Here is a 25,262-nt window from a genome sequence, read left to right on the forward strand (position 1 = left end):
CTACCAGAGCTTGGAAGTTACTTTTTGAAGGCAGAAATTGAAATTCTATGGTACACTACTTTTCAGGTTTTTGGCTCCCCCTCCTATGAATTGTATTGCCAATGACTAGCAGTTTCATTCCGACCACATACCAGGTGTGTCAATCAGCTTCTGCTTATTCCTTTGATTCCTTCGATGAGGGGTGCCCTTGTAGCTCTGAGGTTGAGAGAGGCTAAAGGAAACGTTGACCGCAGACTTCATATCCGCAAATCTTGTATCTAAATCCAAACCTCACTCTCTTGACTAAACAGAACAAACTGCAGCCTTCCAGATGTTACTGTATTCCAACTCCCATCAGCTCTAGTCATGATATCTAAGGATGAAGAAAGCAGGAATTGGAGTCCATCATCTGGAGGGCCACATAAAATGACACAGTGAACCAGATGTGGCCTGTGGGCCTTGTTTTTGACACATGCGCTTTAGATAATTGTTTTTTGGACTATAGTTCCTGGAATCCTCCAGTCAGCATACTAGAAACCATAGCCAAAAAAGCAACTTTTTGAAGCCTCGGCACTGGCACACTTGGTCCCAACTCTCTTGTGGGCCACCAGGAAACAAAGCCGCAGTCTTTCACCATCTCAGCCTGAGGACACTGTTGGGAGAAGGGCAGCACGTGCAAGCTAAACTAAGCCATGGCCGTTTCCACACAAAGAAAACCCTCAGACTTAAATGCTGGAAATAAATGTTCATTCCTCCCTTTTTATGCAGGACTCTCAGGAAACAAAGTGGCACAAAAGCAAGGCATGTTTTACACTGACATTTGGGAAACAGGGTGGGAAGCCCTCCATAATAGACTTCCGTCCCCATCCCTGCTTGGGCCGCCTTGTTCACCTCGGCGTTTGCTGCATCTTCAGTGAATGAGGCTGACCTCCCACCACCGAGACCCACGTCAGCGAGACCCTTTTCCCCATCCAAAGACGTACGGCATTCCAGCGCTGAGTGAATAACACAATTCATTCAAGAAGCAGCAGCACGAACTCACGCTGGCCTTCGCGGCATGAATTAGCAGCGATTACAGTCAATGCAATCCCTGCCAGCTATTGACAAACTGAACTGAGGGTGATTGTTTGCTTTTACACACAGACGAACCTCTCGAGTTTGATCCTTTTGGTATTCTCTTGTAGAAACATGGCCACGCTATGCATAAGAACTGACGTGGAATTGGCTGCAAGAGGGGAAGACAAGAATGACGGGTTTCTGAAAAGTAATCATCCCAAACAATGGCCCCTTATTTCTCAAATAAATTTATTGAAATGCAGCTGCTTCCCCCATCATTCCTAAAAATGCACTGCTTAGGAATGTTGCTAATATGTACTCAAAAGACCGGGAGATTCAAGGCTATCTCTAATTTTCTAAGCACAGAAAGCCGCTTTGAGTCTCCTTGAGAGGGAGAAAGTGGGAAACAGAACCATGGTCATGTCAGGAAAAAGGTGTTTTATCCTGAGAGGGGCAACAATTTCTTATGGAGTGACTGTTTTCATGAACACGGCTCCTCACGTGAAAACAATATCCTTTCAATGCCCATAAACAATTATATCAAAGAGGCTTCTATTGGTATAACAAAAGATAAGAACTGAAACTCTTTGGAACCAATGCGCTGACACCAAATGTTACTCTGTATTTGTTCAGCCACCGTTAATCCCTAAACCTGTCATCTTTTATTAGCACAACTTGAATAAATAAGATAAACAAGCAGGTTACATGTGTGTTTCCTTAGCTGTAGATCTTTCCTCGCTGCACCGGCTTACAGGTAAGTATGCAAAGGACAGTAACCTAAGACTGCAATTCAAAGAGTACCTGCTAGGAAGCAAATATCTACACTTAACAGGCCTGCTGAATACGGAATAGTGTATTACATCACATGTGTTATATATGTGAATTGTAGGGCCTGAGGAGAAATGTGGGATAAACTCAACCAAAACGAAGAATCATTTATGTGCATCAGTGAACATCCAATGTCATGGCAGGAGGGAGGGAGCTATAGTTTTTAACAGTAGTAAAACTATTGTAGTAGTAAACATTTTTGTTTCATTTGCTAACAATTCACCCCCACCACATGCAATAATCTTGGCTGAATGCAATGAACTTGAAGAAACCTAGTATTTGAAAGTATAGCCCAGATCACCAGAATCATTATTACTCTCCAATTATTGTTGAAAAGTAGCAAAGTGTTTCTTCTCTTTGTGTTTCTTTATGGGGAGCATCTCTCTCAATTCAGCATAACTCAATTACTTTCAAGCAAAGGCACAAACTAGAACTGCTGTTAAGAGATGGGAAAACTAGCTTAATCATGTTTTGCATACACAAAGAGTTATAGTAAAATAATAGAAAAGCAACCTTCCCCATCTGATGTCCTCCAGATGTTTTAGATGCACCTTCCTCAGCTCGGCTCATGACCAGGGATGAGATAGTTGTTAAATCCAAAACATCTGGGAGGCATCAGATCAAAACAGAATAGGACAAAGAAACATTCTGTGGTTCCCACCACATCAACATCTATAGGTCAAAGAGCCTCCTTTAGCCACTTTCCATAATGGGGAAATTAGGCTTAGTCCCCATTTCAAATCTAGAAGTCAAAAGCAAGTTCTACTTAGTTTTAAAAGCACTTACTCTCTCTGTTCATTCTCTTTAGAATTGCAGCCTTATTTTGTGTAAACACTTTAGCTTACTTTAGCCTGTATTATCCTTGGCTTTCCATTCCCCACACTTCACATTGCTAGTTCCACTGCATAGGATTCTTTGTCCCATATTTTACTGTGGACTTTAAAGTACCATGGACACTGGTGGAATTATGCAAATAAATAAAACAACTTTTAAAAAGAGATGACACCCTGTCATGATAATTAACAATAGAGATCAACACAGCACTAAAGGATCTTCTTAACAGAAAACAACAGAGAGAGGAAGAAATCCATGACAGAATCTGTTCTGAAAGAGATTGTGAAATAGGCCTATTTATACTATTATACATCTTATCCCAATATCCAGCTCTTATACAATTGTCTTTATTGAAGAAAAATTCTCCAAAGTCCTTAGTGGCTGGCAGGTACAACTCAACAGATATAAGCTACTTTCTTGGGCCACCATTTTTGTTCTAAACTAGGCTTGTATGAAACATTCTGAAGTGGCGCAAACAATGTTTCACAGAACACAAAGAGGAGTTCCACCTTCCATGGCATTTTGCAACAGCAATTATTCCCAGAGCACTACTTTAAATTAAAAGCCATATTTTATCCTCTAATACTCAGGAAAGCTCAGCTTTCACATTCAACATAAGAAATTGTAACTCTGTGATATCTTAAAGATGCAATAAGTCTCTTAGAGGTTTTCATTGCTGTAGAGCAGTGGTTCTCAACCTGTGGGTCCCCATGTGTTTTGGCTACAACTCCCAGAAATCCCAGCCAGTTTACCAGCTATTAGGATTTCTGGGAGTTAAAGGCCAAAACATCTGGGGACCCACAGGTTGAGAACCACTGCTGTAGAGCAATACTTCTCAAATTCTGGTCTTCCAGGTGTTTTGGACTTTGATCCCCATTATCTCTAATCAAGCTCAAAACAAATGGAAAACTCGGGTTTGGGAATCACGACTACAGAATAGCATGACTGTTCTCAAAAAAATTATTTCGATTATTGTTTTTTTTTCTTGTTATGGTTCATAAAGTTTGTGGTGTTTACGAATAACACAAAAATCATGCAAATTGCCGTTCTTCTGAAGCAGTGTTTTTAATAACCAGAAGGTGCTTTTAGTATAGCTGTAGCCAACCCAAACCAAACCTGCTTTGGTCTGTAACTGGAGCCAAGTAAAAACTTCCAAGAAACCGACAAACTGGTCTGGCAGGGGGTTGGCCTAGATGGCCCGCATGTGGTCTTTTCCAACTCTATTATTCTATGAGTCTAGGTCTGAATAGCTGTATCTAGAAATTAGGAATAACACTGCTTCTGAAGGTAGAAACTACATTTAGCAATAAAGGTCAGAAAAGGTCTTCTTAATAGTAATAAAGTTACATGCAATTCCCCACGGGCCAAATGAAGAGCTGAGAACTTGGAGGATATGAAACAAGATGTGAAAATACTATTCAAAGCTATACGTATTTTGGCTGGAGTTATTATAAAAGGTACCTGATCTGACGTATCTATCTATCTATATATGATATATATATATGCGACATTTATATCCCGCCCTTCTCACCCCGAAGGGGTCTCAGGGCGGTTGACAAGTTATATATACATACAATATATTATATTATTAGTATAGCACAATATAAGCATTATATATTATTATATTGTACTATACAATTATGAGGCCCCTGGTGGTACTGTGTGTTAAAGCGCTGAGCTGCTGAACTTGTGGAAAAAAGGTCCCAGGTTCAAATCCCAGGAGCGGAATGAGCGCCTGCTGTTAGCCCCAGCTCCTGCCAACCTAGCAGTTCGAAAACATGTAAATGTGAGTAGATCAATAGGTACCGCTCCAGTGGGAAGGTAACGGCGCTCCATGCAATCATGCCGGCCACATGACTTTGGAGGTGTCTATGGACAACGCCGGCTCTTCGGCTTAGAAATGGAGATGAGCACAAACTCCCAGAGTCGGTCACGACTGGACTTAATGTCAGGGGAAACCTTTGCCTTTAATACAATTATATTGTAATATTACATGTAATATAAATATACGATTATAATAGTGTATTATTATTATATTGTATTAAATTATAATATTATTATCAATATTATATGTTATATACAGTAGAGTCTCACCTATTCAACATAAACGGGACAGCAGAATGTTGGATAAGCGAATATGTTGGATAATAAGGAGGGATTAAGGAAAAACCTATTAAACATCAAATTAGGTTATGATTTTACAAATTAAGCACCAAAACATGTTATACAACAAATTTGACAGAAAAAGTAGTTCAATACGCAGTAATGCTATGTAGTAATTACTGTATTTACGAATTTAGCACCAAAATATCACGATGTATTGAAAACATTGACTACAAAAATGCATTGGATAATCCAGAACGTTGGATAAGCGAGTGTTGGATAAGTGAGACTGTACTGTAATAGATTTAATATATACTAGCTGTGCCCGGCCACGCGTTGCTGTGGCATTGGTGAGAAATTGTTGCGGTAGTGGTGGTATTTAATGTCTGTTGTATGGTTGTCTTTATGTTTAGTATGCACACTGAAGTGGATTATATGGCAGTGTGGAGTCAAGATAATCCAGTTCAAAGCAGATAATATAAGAATATAAATGGGTTATATAGCTGTGTGGAAGGGCCTTGAGTCTACACTGCCATATAATCCAGTTAAAATAATCTGTGGAAGAGGGCTAAGTGAGGCCTAACTGTGCCTGTCCCCAGGGCTGAGTAGGTTGCTAGGAGACCAAATGGGCGGAGCTTAGCCTTCAAACTGGCAGCAATTGGATAAAAACTATTATTCCTCTCCCTGTAATTAGGACTTTATTTTTCTTTTCTTTTTGTTGTATCAACCTAGAGCCGTGAATGATGGGTTGTGTTGTCAAATTTCGAGGTTGGGGGGCCTGTAGTTTTGTTGTTTTGTCCGCTGCCCTGATGCCATCACTCTTTTATATATATATAGATGTGTGTGTGTGTTAAATATGAATAGTATTAAAAGTAAATAATTAACATTGATTAAAAACTTATTTAGCGGATATTCAGACCTTAGGCTTAAGCAGCTGAGGGGGAAAGGAAGGGGCCTGACGCTGTTCGGAATTGTGGGAGTTAAAGTCCAAAACACCTGGAGGGCCCAAGTTTGCCCATGCTTGGCCCAGAGTCTTTTTTGTGAAGAGAGAAAGCGGGGTATAAATAGTAATAAATAAGAATAATTATAATATCCCTAATAATTCGGCAGAACTATCCAAAACTCCTGCAGGACATGAGAGACAGAACCAAGGCCTGTGGGGTTTTTATTCCAACCCTATTTTTATAAACACAGGAAAAATTATTTCATTTTGCATCTCTTTTTAAGAACTGATATAAACCCAGTCCAAAGGCATTTTCCCTTGAGGGGAAGGCGGGCCCCACACGGAGCCTCCGTCGCCTCAGACTCACCAACTCATGCTTCCCTTCTTCTGGTCCGGCTCTGGTCCCGGAAATACCCTCACAAACGGTCGGACCCACCTTCCGGAAGTGACATCACAGGCACGGGAGGGGGGAGAGGAAAAAAGGAGACACAGTGACGTCACTGAGTCCGGCTGATGCGGGGGCGGGGCGTACGAGAAGGGGGCGGGGCCTCGCTTAACCCCTTCGGTGCTGTATTCTCTCCATCGGTACAAAGAAGAGGATGCTCTTGAAGACTCATCTAGGGTTTTTTTTTAATGCTTTTTAAAAAAAATAATTTTATTAATACAGTAGAGTTTCACTTATCCAACATTCGCGTATCCAACGTTCTGGATTATCCAACGCAGTCTGTCTTTGAGTAGTCAATGTTTTTGTACAGTAGAGTCTCACTTATCCAACATAAACGGGCAGGCAGAACATTGGATAAGCAAATATGTTGGATAATAAGGAGGGATTAAGGAAAAGCCTATTAAACATCAAATTAGGTTATTATTTTACAAATTAAGTACCAAAACATCATTTTATATAACAAATTTAACAGAAAAAGTAATTCAATACGCAGTAATGCTATGTAGTAATTACTGTATTTATGAATTTAGCACCAAAATATCACGATATATTGAAAACATTGACTAAAAAATGTGTTGGATAATCCAGAACGTTGGATAAGCGAGTGTTGGGTAAGTGAGACTCTACTGTAGTTAATCTTTTCAATACATTGTGATGTTTTGGTGCTAAATTTGTAAATACAGTAATTATGATGTAATATAATGTAATAATAATAATACATTATTATAATTGCATATTTATAGTACATGTAATATTACTAATAATACAGTAGAGTCTCACTTATCCAACATAAACGGGCCGGCAAAACGTTGGATAAGCGAAAATGTTGGATAATAAGGAGGGATTAAGGAAGAGTCTATTAAACATCAAATTAGGTTATGATTTTACAAATTAAGCACCAAAACATCATGTTATATAACAAATCTGACAGAAAAAGTAGTTCATAGCAGTAATGCTATGTAGTAATTACTGTATTTACGAATTTAGCACCAAAATATCACAATATATTGAAAACATTGACAACAAAAATGCGTTGGATAATCCAGAACGTTGGATAAGTGAGACTACTGTATTGCAATATAGTCATATAGTACAATACAATAATATATAATGCTTATATAGCTTTTGACAACCTAGCAGTTTGAAAACATGCAAATGTGAGTAGATCAATAGGTACCGCTCGGGTGGGAAGGTAACGGCGCTCCATGCAGTCATGCCGGCCATATGACCTGGAGATGTCTACGGACAACGGCGGCTCTTTGGCTTAGAAATGGAGATGAGCATCAACCCCCAGAGAACAAACGTTATCTTTACCCCTACCTTCGGGCTTTGTGTGTCAAGTGTATATGGAATGTTTAGATTTGGGTCCTATTGCCAATATATGTCATGTTATATATGATTAAACAAATACATTACAAAAAACCTAAATATGAAACACCTCTGTCCCAAGCCCTTCAGATAAAGGATGCTCAACCGGTGGGTGCCCTTGCAACCAGGAGAGGGCATCAACTCCTATTCATCTGGAAGGTGTTTCTTTCTGCATGCAGAGCACGATCCGAGCATGACAGCCTATAGCAGGGGTCCCCAAACTTTTTAAGCAGAGGGCCAGTCCATAATCCTTCAGACTGTTGAGGGGCCAAATTATCATTTGAAAAAACAAAAAAAACAAATTCCCATGCATACTGCACATGTCTTATTTGTAGTGCAACAACAACAACAACGAAAGAATACAATATTTAAAAATGAAAACAATTTTAACCAACATAAACCTATTAGGATTGCAATGGAAAGTGTGGGCCTGCTACTGGCCAATGAGATAGTCAAGTTAATTAGGATTGTTGTTGTTGTTGTGTGCCTTCATGTCATGTCAGACTTTGGCCGAGCCGAAGTCTAAAATTAATTAATTATTTACTGCATTTACTATGCATTTATTTTCTACATTTATATCCCACCCTTCTCACCCTGAAGGGGACTCAGAGCAGCTGTATGTACATACAATATATTTTATTATTAGCATAACACAATATTAGCATTATATATTACTACTAGCTGTGCCCGGCCACGCGTTGCTGTGGCGAAGTATGTTGGTATGGGAAATAAAGTATTGAGGAATTGGTGGTAGTAAAGGGTCCCCTGGGCTGAGTGGGTTGCTAGGAGACCAAGTGGGCAGAGCTTAGCCTTCTAACTGGCAGCAATTGGATAAAAACAATTATTCCTCTCCCTCTAATTAGGACTTTATTTTTCTTTTTGTTGTATCAACCTAGAGGCATGGATGAGGGGTTGTGCTGTCAATTTTCAAGGTTGTGGGGTGTTTACTTTTGTTGTTTTGTCCACTGCCGTGATGCCATCACTCTTTTATATATATAGATATTGAACTATACCACTATACTATTATATAATATGTAATATATAACATATAATTAATATTATTATATGGTATTACTATTAGTATTATATTGTATAACATAAGATTATTATCAATATTATATGTATCTACAATATATTATATTATTAAAACTGATATAAAAATATTATATTATAAAACTGAGGGTGGGGGCCAGGTAAATGACCTTGGAGGGCCGCATCCGGCCCCCGGGCCTTAGTTTGGGGACCCCTGCAGTAGAGTCTCACTTATCCAAATATACGGGCCGGCAGAATGTTGGATAAGCGAATATGTTGGATAATAAGGAGGCATTAAGGAAAAGCCTATTAAACATCAAATTAGGTTATGATTTTACCAAAACATCATGTTATACAACAAATTTGACAGAAAAAGTAGTTCAATACAAAATAATGCTATGCAGTAATTACTGTATTTACGAATTTAGCACCAAAATATCACGATTTATTCAATCAATCAATCAATTTATTAATGCTCCGACCAATGGTCATATGCATTCACAGAGACAACATCAAACAAACATCTATACAAAACACTGTAAAATCCAACACTTAAAAGTAGGATGCAAGCAGGATAAAACGGAACATGTAAACATTGTGAGGTGCAGCAGCACAAGTGCAACATGTGCTGGGAACTGCACAATTACCGGTAAAATGCCAATGTATAAGATCAGTCATTTAAAAAACATAAGAAAAAATATCAACTAAGCATCTATAGAAATCCTATAAAATTCCACAGTTACAAGCAGGATGCATGGAGTATAAAACAGAGCTTGCAAAATATAACCGGTAAAAAGCCAGTATAAAATATCAGTCATGTTAAAAACTAGATAAAAGCATCCCCAGCGCAGTCGACTGCAATGTCCGCAATCAGTCTTGCTCTGATTTTATTTGCTGTCACGATTTATTGAAAACATCGATTACAAAAATGCGTTGGATAATCCAGAACGTTGGATAAGTGAGACTCTACTGTATATTGTGATGTTTTAGTGCTAAATTCATAAATACAGTAATTACTACGTAACATTATCGTCATTTGGACTGCTTTTTCTGTCCATTTGTTGTAAAACACGCTGTCTTGGGTGCTTAATTTGTAAAATCGTAACATAATTTGACGTTTAATAGGCTTTTCCTTAATCCCTCCTCATTATCCAACATTTTTGCTTATCCAATGTTCTGCTGGCCAGTTTATGTTGGATAAGTGAGACTCTACTGTATGTGAAAGGATGGCATCAGGAAGAGGCAGCAGGCTTGTGAATTTCTGCTGCCTTGGAAACTAGAATTCAGAGCAATGGGTTTAAATTACAGGAGAAGAAATTCCATCTGAACATTAGGAAGAACGTCCTCACTGTCAGAGCTGTTCAACAGAGGAACTCTCTGCCTCGGAGTTTGGTAGAGGCTCCTTCTTTGGAGGCTTTTAAGCAGAGGCTGGATGGCCATCTGTCAGGGGTGCTTTGCGTGCCATTTTTCTTGGCAAGGGATTGGATTGGATGGCCCATGAGGTCTCTTCCAACTCTATGATTCTATACTACTTTTGATAAAATGTTCGCTTAATACAGTGGAGTCTCACTTATCCAACATAAACGGGCCAGCAGAACGTTGGATAAGCGAATATGTTGGATAATAATAATGATCTATCTGCCCATTTTATAATAGCCCCATTCTCGAGGTGTTGCCAATGCTATATTGCACTTTGTCCATTTCAACTGTGAAATTACCTTCCCTTATTTCGGCCCATTTTGGCACATGTTGCACTTTGCCTGGGTTCTATGAATTAGTCTCCAGTGTTAATATTTTATGTTTTATGTTGATTTTAACGATTGTATTTACTGTAATTGATGTTTTTATTGGATAGCTGTTTTATTGGTGTGTTTTGATATTTGATTGTTTAATCGGGCAAGGCCCCATGTAAGCCGCCCCGAGTCCCTTCGGGGAGATGGGGCGGGGTATAAAAATAAAGTTATTATTATTATTAATAATAATAATAATAATAATAATAAGGAGGTATTAAGGAAAAGCCTATTAAACATCAAAGTAGATTATGATTTTACAAATTAAACACCAAAATATCATGTTTAACAGCAAATTTGAAAGAAAAAGTAGTTCAATACGCAGTAATGCTATGTAGTAATTACTGTATTTACAAATTTAGCACCAAAATATCACGATATATTGAAAACATTGACTACAAAAATGTGTTGGATAATCCAGAACGTTGGATAAGTGAGTGTTGGATAAGTGAGACTCTACTGTAGTAGCAAATAAAAGTACATGAGAGTAGGGAGAGAGAGCCATCTATGCAATTGTATTTTGCCAATATTTAAATTGAGTAAAATAAGAGACAAATAGGCACAGACCAGAGCCGGAAGTGGAAAAAAATGAACCAAATGAGAATTATAATCAGTACAGGACTTCATATCAGCTTCAGATTCAATGCGGATTCCAGTTCTTCAAGCTCTTTTGCATCAATCATTCATCCATTCAACCCAACCCAACCTACATCATCTTTACTCAAATTGAGAACAAAGTGTTAATTAAACATTGTGACACACTCAGTTATCTCTTGTTTTGTTCCCATCATTGCCAGGAACAGCCTCAGATCAGACCTCTTTCTTCCGACTTTTATTTGTCACATACTTGTGCTTCCAGTCTCTTATGTTAAATTTCTTTACCATATGCTCTGGTCCTCCTCCCTGCAACATCGCCTTTTTAGAATGATATTCATCTAGTTCGTTGGCAAATAATGTCTTATATGTTTTTATATCTTCTTTGGTGTGCAGATAAGGTAATGTAGTATAATATGTATTGTTACGGGTTTCCTATCAGATTTTTGTGAATCACTATGAGTTTTTTTTAATACTTTGCCTGTCTTTGCCTTGACTGAGGAATAGAGTGATACCTTGACCTAAGAATATAATTTATTCTGTGACCGAGGTCTTAACTCAAAATGTTTTTATTTCAAAGCAAATTTCCCATTGAAATTTATTTATTTATTTATTTACAGTATTTATATTCTGCCCTTCTCACCCCGAAGGGGACTCAGGGCGGATCACATTATGTACACATAGGGCAAACATTCAATGCCCATAAACACATTGAACCGAGACAGAGACGACAGACAGACAGACAGACACAGAGGCAATTTAACCTTCTCCTGAGGGGATGTTCGATTCTGGCCACAGGGGGGAGCAGCTGCTTAGTCATCCACTGTGACGGCACTTCCTCATTCCAACGTTGTAAATTAGTTAAATTTGCCTCCCCATTTTATAAGTGGTACCAAAATTTCCTACTTGATAGATGCAACTATCTTTCGGGTTGCTAGGTCAGCAACGAGCAGGGGCTATATTTTATTTTTAACTGACGGGTGCTCACCCCGCCACGGGCTGGCCTCGAACTCATGACCTCATGGTCAGAGTGATTTATTGCAGCAGCTGTTTACCAGCCTGCGCCACAGCCCGGCCCCCAAATATTTTGTTACGTGTTTTTAAATAAGAAAATTACAAATAATGTATAAATGCACATTTACATGGAACAATTAAAAAAGATAGATCAACTTTAAAATGATAGAAGCACAATTTGTGGCAAGGAAACACAAATCAAAGAGGCAGAAGCATCATTTGAGTCCCCTCCTTGAGTCCCCTCTGGTGAGAAAGGCGGCGTAAAAATATTGTAAATAAATAAATAAATTTTCTTCTTCATACTCTACTCATTCCAGTCTCTTGCTCTCTCTCCCTCTAATAAAGGATTCTCTCAGGCAGGAAACAGCCAGGCTTTGAAGCCGCGACGCTATTCAATTCTAATCAAGGTGGCCAATCACAACAGTCACACTTGTCTCAAACAGACAAGAGTTCTTTCTCGCACCCTGGACATTATTCCTCAGATGTATAAACCCCACTTGCCTAGTTTCCAACAGACCTCACAACCTCTGAGGATGCCTGCCATAGATGTGGGTGAAACGTCAGGAGAGATTGCTTCTGGACTATGGCCATACAGCCTGGAAAACTTACAGCAACTCATGAAAGCCTTTGACAACACAATTAAATTATTGCTTTCTGCTATAGAACCAATCCTGGAATGCCCTACAAACCAAGATAACTCAACTGAGAAGTCTTGAGAAGTCTTGGAAAGTTCTTCAGCAAGAAAGGTAAAGGTTTCCCGTGACGTTAGGTCCAGTCATGTCTGACTCTGGGGGTTGGTGCTCATCTCAATTTCTAAGCCGAAGAGCCGGCGTTGTCCGTAGACAGCAAGAAAAGAAGACCCCATTTCAGATGGATAGACTCCATCAAGGAAGCCATGGCCTCAATTCTGGAAGACTTGAGCAGAGCTGTTGAGGATGGGGTGACTTTGAGGTCTTTTGGGGTTGCCATAAGTCAAACTTGACAAGAGTTAACAACTGGAAGACTTTGAGCAAGAAAACGAATATATTAGAGCAGGGGTCCTCAAACTTTTTAGGCCAAGGGCCGGTCCACAATCCTTCAGACTGTTGAGGGGCCGGATTATCATTTGAAAAAAAAATACAAACAAATTCCGATGCACACTGCACATGTCTTTTTGTAGTGCAAAAACAACAACAACAACAACAATGAAAGAACAATACAATATTTAAAAATAAAAGCAATTTTAACCAACATACATTGATCAGGATTTCAATGGGAAGTGTGGTCCTGCTTCTGGCCAATGAGATAGTCAAGTTAATTAGGGTTGCTGTTGTTGTTGTTGTTGTTGTGTGCCTTCAAGTCATTTCAGACTTTGGGCGAGCCTAAGTCTAAAATTTATTTATTTATTATTTATTTATTTACTGCATTTATTTACTACATTTGTATCACACCCTTCTACCCCAAAGGGGACTCAGAGTGGCTTACAAATTATATGTACATACAATATATTATATTATTAGCATAGCAAATATTAGCATTATATATTACTATATTGAAATACTAGCTGTGCCCAGCCACGCGTTGCTGTGGCGAAGTATGGTGGTATGGGAAATAAAGTATTGAGGAATTGGTGGTAGTTAAGGTAAAGGGTAAAGGTTTTCTCCTAACATTAAGTTCAGTCGTGTCTGACTTTGGGGGTTGGTGCTCATAAAGCAGATAATATGAGATTATAAATGGGTTATATAGCTGTGTGGAAAGGCCTTGAGTCTACACTGCCATATAATCCAGTTCAAATCTGATAATCTGTATTTTATAGGCAGTGTGGAAGAGGCCTAAGTGAGACCTAACTCTGCCTGTCCCCTGGGCTGATTGGCTTGCTAGGAGACCAAGTGGGCGGAGCTTAGCCTTCTAACTGGCAGCAATTGGATAAAAACAATTATTCCTCTCCCTCTAATTAGGACTTTATTTTTCTTTTCTTTTTGTTGTATCAACCTAGAGGCGTGGATGAGGGGTCATGTTGTCAATTTTCGAGGTTGTAGGGTGTTTAGTTTTGTTGTTTTGTTGGTCGCCGGGATTCCATCACTCTTTTATATATATAGTATATTAGTAATATTATATGTAATATAGAATATATAATTAATATTATTATATGGTATTATTATTAGTGTTATATTGTATTATATTATAATATTATTATTAATATTATATGTATATACAATATATTATATTATAAAATTGAGGGCGGGGGCCAGGTAAATGACCTTGGAGGGCCGCATCGGGCCCCCGGGCCTTAGTTTGGGGACCCCTGTATTAGAGAAACCAATTAAGAATTATGTCGACCAGATCTCGATGTATCAAGAAACAATGGAAGCTAATCTTCCTGTTCTGAGTCTGGGAGAGGCAAAGAAAAAAAGACACGAGGGAAGAAGCAACTGAGTTTGGGGAGACATTTGAGATGTTGGCTGCCTCTAGAGATTTTGCACCGAGCAATTGGGAGTATTTAAGCAGAATGCCTCCACCTATACTCAAGACGGAGATCTGTAGAAACAGTGAAATATTACAAACATCCCAAGACTCTAGCAACTTCTTCTCAAGATGTAATCGTGAAATCTTTCAACTTTTTCAGACCCAACATGGATAGACTTTTGGGCTTGGGGAGAGAGTGCTTAACTTTCCATGGAGCTTGGGAAAGGGTTTTAAAAACCATACTGCTCCCGGAATCCATGAGGCCCAGAGAAGATTGTTGTTGTTTGTTGCTCCAGCCATGTCCTGATTTTCCACAGGGAAAATATACCGTATATACTCGAGTATAAGCCGACCCGAATATAAGCCGAGGCACCTAATTTTACCACAAAAAAACTGGGAAAACCTTGACTCCAGTATAAGCCGAGGGTGGTAAATTTCAGAAATAAAAATAGATACCAATAAAATTAGATTCATTGAGGCATCAGTAGGTGAAATGTTTTTGAATATTTACATAAAGCTCAAATTTAAGATAAGACTGTCCAACTCTGATCAAATCATGATTCTCATCTTCTTTAATGTCAATGTGCTTATGTATCCTTTTAATAATAATAGAGTAAAATAATACATGTAATAATGATAATAATAAATACAGGAAAATAATACAAGTAATAATAATAATAAGATCAGAGTGAAATAAAAGTATTACTAATAATAATAAAAAATAGAGTAAAATAAATGCAATAGTAGCAACAATAATAGAGAAAAATAATAAACATAATAATTATAGAGTAAAATAATAAATGTAATACAATAATAATAGAGAAACATAATACAGTAGAGTCTCACTTATCCAACATAAATGGGCCGGCAAAACGTTGGATAAGCAAATATGTTGGATAACAAGGAGAGACTAAGGAGAAGCCTATTAAACATCAAATTAGGTTATGATTTTACAAATTAAGCACCAAAACATCATGTTATACAACAAATTTCACAAAAAAAGTAGTTCAATATGCAGTATGCTACATAGTAATTACTCTATTTACGAATTTAGCACCAAAATATCACAAGGTATTGAAAACATTGACTACAGAAATGCGTTGGATAATCCAGAACGTTGGATAAGCGAATGTTGGATAAGTGAGACTCTACTGTAAATGTAATAATACCAATAATGATAGAGAAAAATAATAAATGTAGTAATACCAATAATAATAGAGAAAAATAATAAATGCAATAATACCAATAATAATAGAGAAAAATAATAAATGTACCATATATTCTTGAGTATAAGCTGACCCAAATGTAAGCCAACCAGGACCTTCTCCCGAGTATAAGCCAAGGGGGGCTTTTTCAGTCTTAAAAAAAGGGCTGAAAAACTAGGCTTATACTTGAGTATATACAGTAAGTATCCAAGGTTCAGCCAAAACAGTTAACTTAAGGTAAAGAACAAGATGGTGACCTTCACTCCTCATTGGACATTCAGATATGATGACTGTTGACTCTGACTCCAATGGGAGAGCACCATCAACAGTAACAGAGGCCATCAAACTAGCTTAGGAGGGACAAGGAAGGTCATGAGGACCTCATGGCTATGTCCATGGCTATCTTTCCATTTCCATTAGCATTTTTCACTCTGCCTAATGGTGGGACCAACCATGGAAATTACAGGTTTATACACATGGATTATTTCTCCTTGAGAGGTAATGTTTGAATTGAGCGTTGGATTAGGATATATCCAAATCCTCATTTGGTGAGGGACACTTACTGGATAACCTTAGGTAAGTCACATTATCCGCCTCTCTGAACACATCTTGCCATGGAAACCCTGATAGATCCACCATAGTTGGAAGCTACCCAAAGACACGTAACAATTTCTGCTTCCTTCATTAACCCCTCATCTTCAGGTAGAGAAGGAGATGTGTCTAAAATATCCCACTTTGGCTGATGGATAGCAATCTGTGATGGGTGCATTCCACCAGCTGCCTCATGTATACCTTCCCAGCAGATGAATGAACAGTTACTGCTGGACAGGGCACAAAATGCCTTCAGATCCTTCACAGTTAATTGTGAAGACACCCATCCATTTCAAACTTGATTTATTTATTAGGAGAGGTTGCCCTTGAGGAAGCCAACCCAGCTTTTACCCAAGACCCAACACATGTCAAGACAGATTTTGTGCTTTCCTTTTAATCGGTTAAGCATAGGCTCAGAGCCATCTCTGGACAAACTTGAGTAGATCTGGCAGGTCCTTCTCCTTAACTTGCACATCCTCAGACCCTGGAAGCACCTCGTCACAGTCACAGGAACTTCAAACAGAGAACTTTATGGATCACTACAGCCCAAAATGACCTTAGTAGTCATTCCTACTTCTCAAGATACCCTATATTCCCACCAGCTTTGCCTGTGAAGGTCATGGGATGGAAAGAAGGGCTTCTGTGGGAGACCTGAAAATATATCCTGACTTATATGACAGGATATGGCCCCTTGGATCACCTGGACCTAAGCTATGTTGGTCTCTTTGGATCCTTCTTAGCACTTTGAGTTGTGCCTGGAATCTGATTGGCTGTCAATGGAACGTTTGCAACAAGGGAGCTGTATGCTCCCTTGTTTATTTGCAGCGTTTGATTTTGTAGATTTTGCTCCCTAAGGAACTGCTTGGAATACAAACACTTCATGTGTCTGTGATCCCGGCAATGAAAGCCTTAGACAACACTTCATGTATTATTCATTGTATAGGCACCAGTGGCAGCTTCCCTTCGATGGGGAGAAAAGTAGCTGCAGGGGGAAACTTTAAGCAGGACTTTATTGCAAGGGGAAGGGTTTCAGTTACCCTTCTTCCATGCCATGATGCCACCTGGCCCTATCAGCAGCTAGGGGGGCAATACAGACACATGAAATGCTCTTGTGCATGTCACATACATTACTGAAGGTCTCCATATCCTGAAGACACCAGCTTCCCATCTACTTCTGGAAGCTAAGCAGGGCCAAGCGCCATAATAATAATAAGAAGAAGAAGAAGAAGAAGAAGAAGAAGTTATTAAACCCTGCTTTGATTGAAGTCAAAAATCAGAAACTCCTCAAAGCACAGCAGACAAAAAACCAGTACAAAAAAACCGCACTACAAACTAGAGCTAACAGCTGGCACAACAAAACATTGCATGGAAAGTTCCTTGACAAAATTGAAGGAAAAGCTGATAAGGAGAAGACCTGGCTCTGGCTCACAAATGGGACCCTGAAGAAGGAGACAGAAGGCCTGATCCTTGCAGCCCAGGAGCAAGACATCAGGACAAATGCAATTAAGGCCAGGATCGAAAAATCCGCTGATGACCCAAAATGCAGACTGTGCAAGGAAACCGACAAAACCATTGATCATATCCTCAGCTGCTGTAGGAAAATTGCAGACAGACAGACTACAAACAGAGGCACAACTATGTGGCCCAAATGATTCATTGGAACTTATGCCTCAAGTACCACCTCCCAGCAGCAAAGAACTGGTGGGATCACAAACCTGCAAAAGTATTGGAGAATGAGCACGCAAAGATACTGTGGGACTTCCGAATCCAGACTGACAAAGTTCTGGAACACAACACACCAGACCTCACAGTTGTGGAAAAGAAAAAGGTTTGGATCATTGATGTTGCCATCCCAGGTGACAGTCGCATTGACGAAAAACAACAGGAAAAACTCAGCCGCTATCAGGACCTCAAGACTGAACTTCAAAGACTCTGGCAGAAAACAGTGCAGGTGGTCCCAGTGGTGATGAGCACATTGGCTGCCGTGCCAAAAGATCTCAGCTGGCATTTGGAAACAATAGACATTGACAAAATTACGATCTGCCAACTGCAAAAGGCCACCCTGCTGGGATCTGCACGCATCATCCGAAAATACATCACACAGTCCTAGACACTTGGGAAGTGTTCGACTTGTGATTTTGTGAAACGAAATCCAGCATATCTATCTTGTTTGCTGTGTCATAATAATATAATAATAAGTTTATTTGTATCCCGCCACCATCTCCCCCGGAGGGGACTCAGGGCAGCTCACAGAAATATCAAATACAAAACAATAACAATATACAATACATCAATAAACAATAACCTGCACGAATTGTAATATTAACCAAAAAGAATAAAAACACACTTACTAAAAACATAGAATTTAAAAACAGTGAGGTTGTAATAGTAGATTAGCAAAGTGCACATTATAAGTTGTAAACTCAAAACATAGATAAAGTGCTACAGATTCGTTTGAGGTCAATTTGGGATGAGAGGAGCCCTGAGGTAATGTCAGATAACCAGGAGAAGTGTGACCAATGCAGGAATGCCTTTCCATTTTATTCCAATTTTCCTAAATGATGGGTCTTCTGTGTTATTATCCTATGTTTTCAACTGGTTTTCACTGTTATTATATTGTATTATTTGTTTTTAATGTGTTTTATCTTGTTGAATTTGTTGTTTTAAATGTATTTTACTTTACTTTTTATTTGTTTTTGGGCTTGGCCCTGTGTAAGCTGCCCTGAGTCCCCGTTGGGGAGATGGAGGCGGAATAGAAAAATAAAGTTATTATTATTATTGTTATTATTATTATTATTAGTAGTAGTAGTAGTAGTAGTAGTAGTATTTTAATGGGACACTGCCAAAGAATATCAGGTGCTGTCAGCTGTACTCCAAAGGAAGGCAATGACAAGCAACCTCTGAGTATCCCTTGTGTAAGGAAACTTTGTGAAAAACGTAAGGTAAAGGTAAAGGTTTCCCCTGACATTAAGTCCAGTCATGTCTGACTCTGGGGGTTGGTGCTCATCTCCATTTCTAAGACGAAGAGCCAGCATTGTCTGTAGACACCTCCAAGGTCATGTGGCCGGCATGACTGCATGGAGCGCCATTACTTCCCGCCGGATCAGTACCTATTGATCTACTCAATCAATTTATTAATGCTCCGACCAATGGTCATATGCATATACAGAAACAACATCAAACAAACATCTATACAAAACACTATAAAATCCAACACTTAAAAGTAGGATGCAAGCAGGATAAAACAGAACATGCAAACTATATATTGTGAGGTACAGCAACACAAGTGCAATATGTGCTGAGAGCTGCACAATTACCAGTAAAATGTCAGCTTAAAAGTTTAAAAGCATTTATTGAGGTAAAAGAAATCCTTTGATGGATAGAAAAGGTTTGGAGCTAACTAGCTTATCTATGCTGGTCTAAGACAGGTAGGTAAAGGTTTCCCCAAGTCCAGTCATGTCTGACTCTGGGGGTTGGTGCTCATCTCCATTTCTAAGCCAAAGAGCCGGCGTTGTCCATAGACACCTCCAAGGTCATTGGCCGGCATGACTGCATGGAGCGCCGTTACCTTCCCGCCGGAGCGGTATCTATTGATCTACTCACATTGGCATGTTTTTGAACTGCTAGGTTGGCAGAAGCTGGAGCTAACAGCGGGCGCTCACTCCACTCCCAGGATTTGAACCTGGGACCTTTTGGTCTGCAAGTTCAGCAGCTCAGCGGTTTAACACACTTCGCCACCGGGGTTCCTTAAGTCAACAGGGAACTTAAAGGATCACCATTGCTTCCTATCAAGCTCAGAGTGTGGCTTCCCCAAAATCATAGAATCATAGAATCATAGAATAGTAGAGTTGGAAGAGACCACATGGGCCATCTAGTCCAACCCCCTGCTAAGAAGCAGGAAATCGCATTCAAAGCACCCCCGACAGATGGCCATCCAGCCTCTGCTTAAAAGCCTCCAAGGAAGGAGCCTCCACCACGGCCCCGGGGAGAGAGTTCCACTGTCGAACAGCCCTTCTCACAGTGAGGAAGTTCTTCCTGATGTTCAGGTGGAATCTCCTTTCCTGTAGTTTGAAGCCATTGTTCCGCATCCTAGTCTGCAGGGCAGCAGAAAACAAGCTTGCTCCCTCCTCCCTATGACTTCCCTTCACGTATTTGTACATGGCTCTCATGTCTCCTCTCAGCCTTCTCTTCTGCAGGCTAAACATGCCCAGCTCTTTAAGCCGCTCCTCATAGGGCTTGTTCTCCAGACCCTTCATCATTTTAGTCGCCCTCCTCTGGACACTTTCCAGCTTGTCAACATCTCCCTTCAACTGCTGTGCCCAAAATTGGACACAGTGTGATTCCAGGTGTGGCCTGACCAAGGCAGAATAGAGGGGGAGCATAACTTCCCTGGATCTAGACGCTATTCCCCTATTGATGCAGGCCAGAATCCCATTGGCTTTTTTAGCAGCCGCATCACATTGCTGGCTCATGTTTAACTTATTGTCCTCGAGGACTCCAAGGTCTTTTTCGCACACACTGCTGTCAAGCCAGGCGTCCCCCATTCTGTATCTTTGATTTCCATTTTTTCTGTCGAAGTGAAGTATCTTGCATTTGTCCCTGTTGAACTTCATTTTGTTAGTCACCAAGTAGGTTTCCATCACTGAGTGAATAGTCTCACATAGATAGGTGATATGTGCCATCCTATAAATTGAACTCATATCATAAGTTATATTTTCTATGTTTTATGTGTATATGTGCAAACATGTTGTTTGTGTATTGATTTACACTTGAGTCGTCCATATAACAGCTCCTAATACTACAAAACAAAGATATTGTACACATGTTTGTTGTGTGTTTTTTGGGCTGTATGGCCATGTTCCAGAACTTCTGGAACATGGCCATACATCCCGGAAAACACACAACAACCCTGTGATCCTGGCCATGAAAGCCTTCGACAACACATATTGTACACAGCTTCCTTCCTTTACTGTGGACACAAGTAAGGGCCCTTCTGCACTGCCATACAAAATCCAGATTATCTGCTTTGAATTGGATTACCGTATATACTCGAGTATAAGCCGACCCGAATTTAAGCCGAGGCACCTAATTTTACCACAAAAAAACTGGGAAAAATTGACTCCAGTATAAGCCAAGAGTGGTAAATTTCAGAAATAAAAATAGATACCAATAAAATTACATTAATTGAGGCATCAGTAATTTAAATGTTTTTGAATATTTACATAAAGCTCAAATTTAAGATAAGACTGTCCAACTCTGATCAAATCATTATTCCCATCTTCTTCAATTTAAATGTGCTTATGTATCCTTTTAATAATAATAGAGAAAAATAATACATGTAATAATAATAATAATAATAATAATAAATAATACAGGAAAATAAAACATGTAATAATAAATAGAGTAAAATAATAAATGCAATAATAATAATAATAAGACAGAGTGAAATAATAAATGTATTAATAATAATAAAAATAGATTAAAATAAATGTAATAGTAGCAACAATAATAGAAAAAAATGATAAATGTAATAATACCAATAATAATAGAGAAAAATAATCAATGTACCATATATTCTCGAGTATAAGCTGACCCAAATATGTCAACCAGGACCCTCACCCAAGTATAAGCCGAGGGGGGCTTTTTCAGTCTTAAAAAGAGGGCTGAAAAACTAGGCTTATACTCGAGTATATACAGTATATGGCAGTGTAAACTCATACAGTATAATCCAGTTCAAAGCCGACAATGTGGTTTATCTGCTTTGATCATTTGGATTATATGGCAGTGCAGAAGGGGCCTTAGGGGGTTGGAAATGGCAGACACTGTGATCTGAACCCCAAGTGGATCCCAAATGACCGACAGATCAACCAATCAATGCCTCCCCCATAGTCGAGTAGTAGTAGAACCATTATGCATATGGAAATGCTAATTGGTTTTTATTATCCTTTCTCTTCTGAGAATAATATGTAAATAAACAGTGAGCCAGCGCCAGGTAATGCCATGAGTATTGGACTAGAACTTTAGGAGAGTTGGGTTATTGCTCAGCCATGGAAACCTTTCAGAAAGTCACAGTCTCTCAGCCTCAGAGGAAGGCACTGGGAAACCTCCTCTGACTCAATCTTATCAGGAAAACCAACCCTAAGACAGAGTCAACAATGTCAAACGCAAATGTCAAACCTCGCCTTAATGTTCCAAACATGTCATTTGTAGGGAAAGCCTTCTGGACTTTCGTCACTTCTTCCCTTCGCCCACCCACCCTTCCCTTCATCTGTAATCACTTGTTTAATGCAAACCAGTTTTTACCTCATTTGTGCAACATGTAAATGTGTGCTATCTTCATTCTTGATTTTTAAAAAAGCCTATTAAAAAGACAGGTGCAGTTGGGATGTGCAAACACACAATTGCAAAATCCTTGCAATGATTTCTGAAGGGCTTAAGAATGCAAAGTCAAATGACATTCTTGAAAGATGCTCAGGAGATTGAAAGATGGACTTAAAGCTAACCTTAAAAAACTGTGGCATAGACACTGAGAAGTGAGAAGCCCTGGCTCTTGAGCGCTCTAACTGGAGGTCAACTGTGACCAGCAGTGCTGTGGAATTTGAAGAGGCACGAATGGAGGACGAAAGGGAGAAATGTGCCGAAAGGAAGGCATGTCAAGCCAACCCTGACTGGGACCGCCTTCCATCCGGAAAGCGATGCCCACACTATGGAAAAACATGTAGGTCAAGAATAGAGCTCCACAGTCACCTACATATCCATCACCATCATACTCGGACAACAAGGGATTGCCTAAGTAATTAAGGAGAAAAGTGTTACATATAGCACAGACAGACAAAAGAAGACTGAATTGTCAATAGAAGCCAATGACTACATTGTGTCTGTCCATCATACTTTGGTCATATGAGATGACATGATTCAGTGGAAAGAGAATGATGGTTAGTAAATCTCCACTCAACCATAGACATCCATTGGGTCATTGTACGTTCTCAACATCAAAGGAAAAACAAACCCTATATGAACAATTCTTTCCAAGAAACCTCCGTGATAGTTTCACTGTAGGGTCACCGTAAGTCAGAAATGGCTTGAAGGCACACAACAACAACAAAGTTGAAGGCAGCAGTGAAAGAGGAAGACCACGTTCCAGGTGGATCCATTCAAACGGCATCTAAGGCCCAGACTGTACAAATTCACCATAAGTTAAAGCTGACTTGACTGTGCAGAAGAGCAACCATGTCAAACATAACTCAGTAGAGCCCAAATGCCAAAAGGGTACTTGGTCTGATAAAGTCCTTGCTTGATGTGATGTCTCAGGCACCTTTGGCCCCTGACCCCACAGCCATTGCTGTCCAAAATGAAGAGGATTTGGGTTTTTTTCCCAAGTGAGCAGGATTCAGTTCCTTTCCAGACGCCTTCTGTTGACATTTCCGTGCCAGAGCCAATTAAAGACGGCCTTGAGAAGGAGCCGGCTCTTCCCAGCTCTCCGGAGGAGTTACCATTCGATAGAAGGGCTTTTTTGAAAACAGACCACTCTCTAAGGCAGGGGTCCCCAAACTAAGGCCTGGGGGCCGGATGCGGCCCTCCGAGGTCATTTACCTGGCCCCCGCCCTCAGTTTTATAATATAATATATTCTATATACATATAATATTGATAATAATATTATAATGTAATACAATATAACACTAATAATAATACAATATAATAATACTATATATAATATTACTAATAATATTACAGTATAGTGGTATAGTTCAATATAGTAATATATAATGCTAATATTGTGCTATGCTAATAATATAATATATTGTATGTACATATAATTTGTAAGCCGCTCTGAGTCCCCTTTGGGGTAGAAGGGTGTGATACAAATGTAGTAAATAAATGCAGTAAATAAATAAATAATAAATAAATACATTTTAGACTTAGGCTCGCCCAAAGTCTGAAATGACTTGAAGGCACACAACAACAACAACAACAACCCTAATTAACTTGACTATCTCATTGGCCAGAAGCAGGACCACACTTCCCATTGAAATCCTGATAAATGTATGTTGGTTAAAATTGTTTTTATTTTTAAATATTGTATTGTTCTTTCATTGTTGTTGTTGTTGTTGTTGTTGTTGTTTTTGCACTACAAATAAGACATGTGCAGTGTGCATCAGAATTTGTTTGTATTTTTTTTCAAATGATAATCCGGCCCCTCAACAGTCTGAAGGATTGTGGATCGGCCCTCAGCTTAAAAAGTTTGAGGACCCCTGCTCTAAGGCAATCTGTAAGGAGAAGTGTCAGATTAGCAGAGCGAGGCGATTGTGGCTGAACCCAGTTCTCTTGGGAAGAATTAGGGAGGCAGGCACCTGGCATGATGTTTTGGAGGTCCAGTTCTCTTGGGAAGTTTTGGGGAGTTTAACACCTGGTTTGGGGGGAGCTATGAACTTCAATAAAAGTTGTGCGCAGAGAATCTTCTGTGCGATGGCAACTTAACTTTGGACTAAGAAGTAGTGTCGTCTCTCCTTCCTGATTTTCCAAGCGGCCTGACGGTGCGCTTACTCTGGAGTAGACCGAGTGTTGGTTCACCTTCTTGCCATGATGGGACTGTGTTTCAGCTCCTGAACTTACAACTTGCCTTGCCTTCAAACCCTGTTTGGAACATTTCTTCTAAAGGACTCTTCTTGCTCTGCTTATTTCCCCACTCAAAACTCAGGCGGAGTTTGAGTGTGTTTCGGATATTGGATTTTGAACTCTAATACCGGACATAAGACTTTATATTATTAGACTAAAATTGATCTTTCCTGGAAGGTCAATTGCTACTTCTATATAACTGCTTATTTCCATTTGGAACTTTTATTGCTTTAATAAAGATATTATATTGTTATTGGCTGTTGTGTTGGTTCCCAGTGTTCGTGCCGCTTAGGAGTGTTACCCTTGATATAGAAACATTTGAGATTTTGACAGGTTGGTTACTTGATAAATGGAATATCTGAAGATGACAAAGCATGTTAGCACTAGGTTGGCAGGGCTGGAGCCACAACTGCATATC

At 39.4% G+C, this 25,262-nt stretch overlaps 1 protein-coding gene across 2 annotated transcripts in view; it reads right to left on the minus strand.

Annotated features, from left to right (window-relative positions):
- The window catches only part of bin3 (bridging integrator 3), a 135,599-nt gene that overhangs the window by 65,486 nt on the left and 44,851 nt on the right, over positions 1-25,262 (minus strand). Inside the window, exon 1 of one of the 2 annotated variants that reach the window (XM_016997200.2) lies at positions 6,111-6,179. The exons of the other annotated variant lie outside the window; for it this stretch is intronic. Within the exon in view, the coding sequence (XP_016852689.1) occupies positions 6,111-6,118 (8 nt within the window). The 5' untranslated portion in view covers positions 6,119-6,179. Of the gene's footprint in view, positions 1-6,110; positions 6,180-25,262 lie in introns of those variants that run through there. 2 annotated transcript variants of the gene reach the window in all.

This window comes from Anolis carolinensis, unplaced genomic scaffold (genome assembly GCF_035594765.1).
Source record: "Anolis carolinensis isolate JA03-04 unplaced genomic scaffold, rAnoCar3.1.pri scaffold_8, whole genome shotgun sequence".
Taxonomy (NCBI): Eukaryota; Metazoa; Chordata; class Lepidosauria; order Squamata; family Dactyloidae; genus Anolis; species Anolis carolinensis.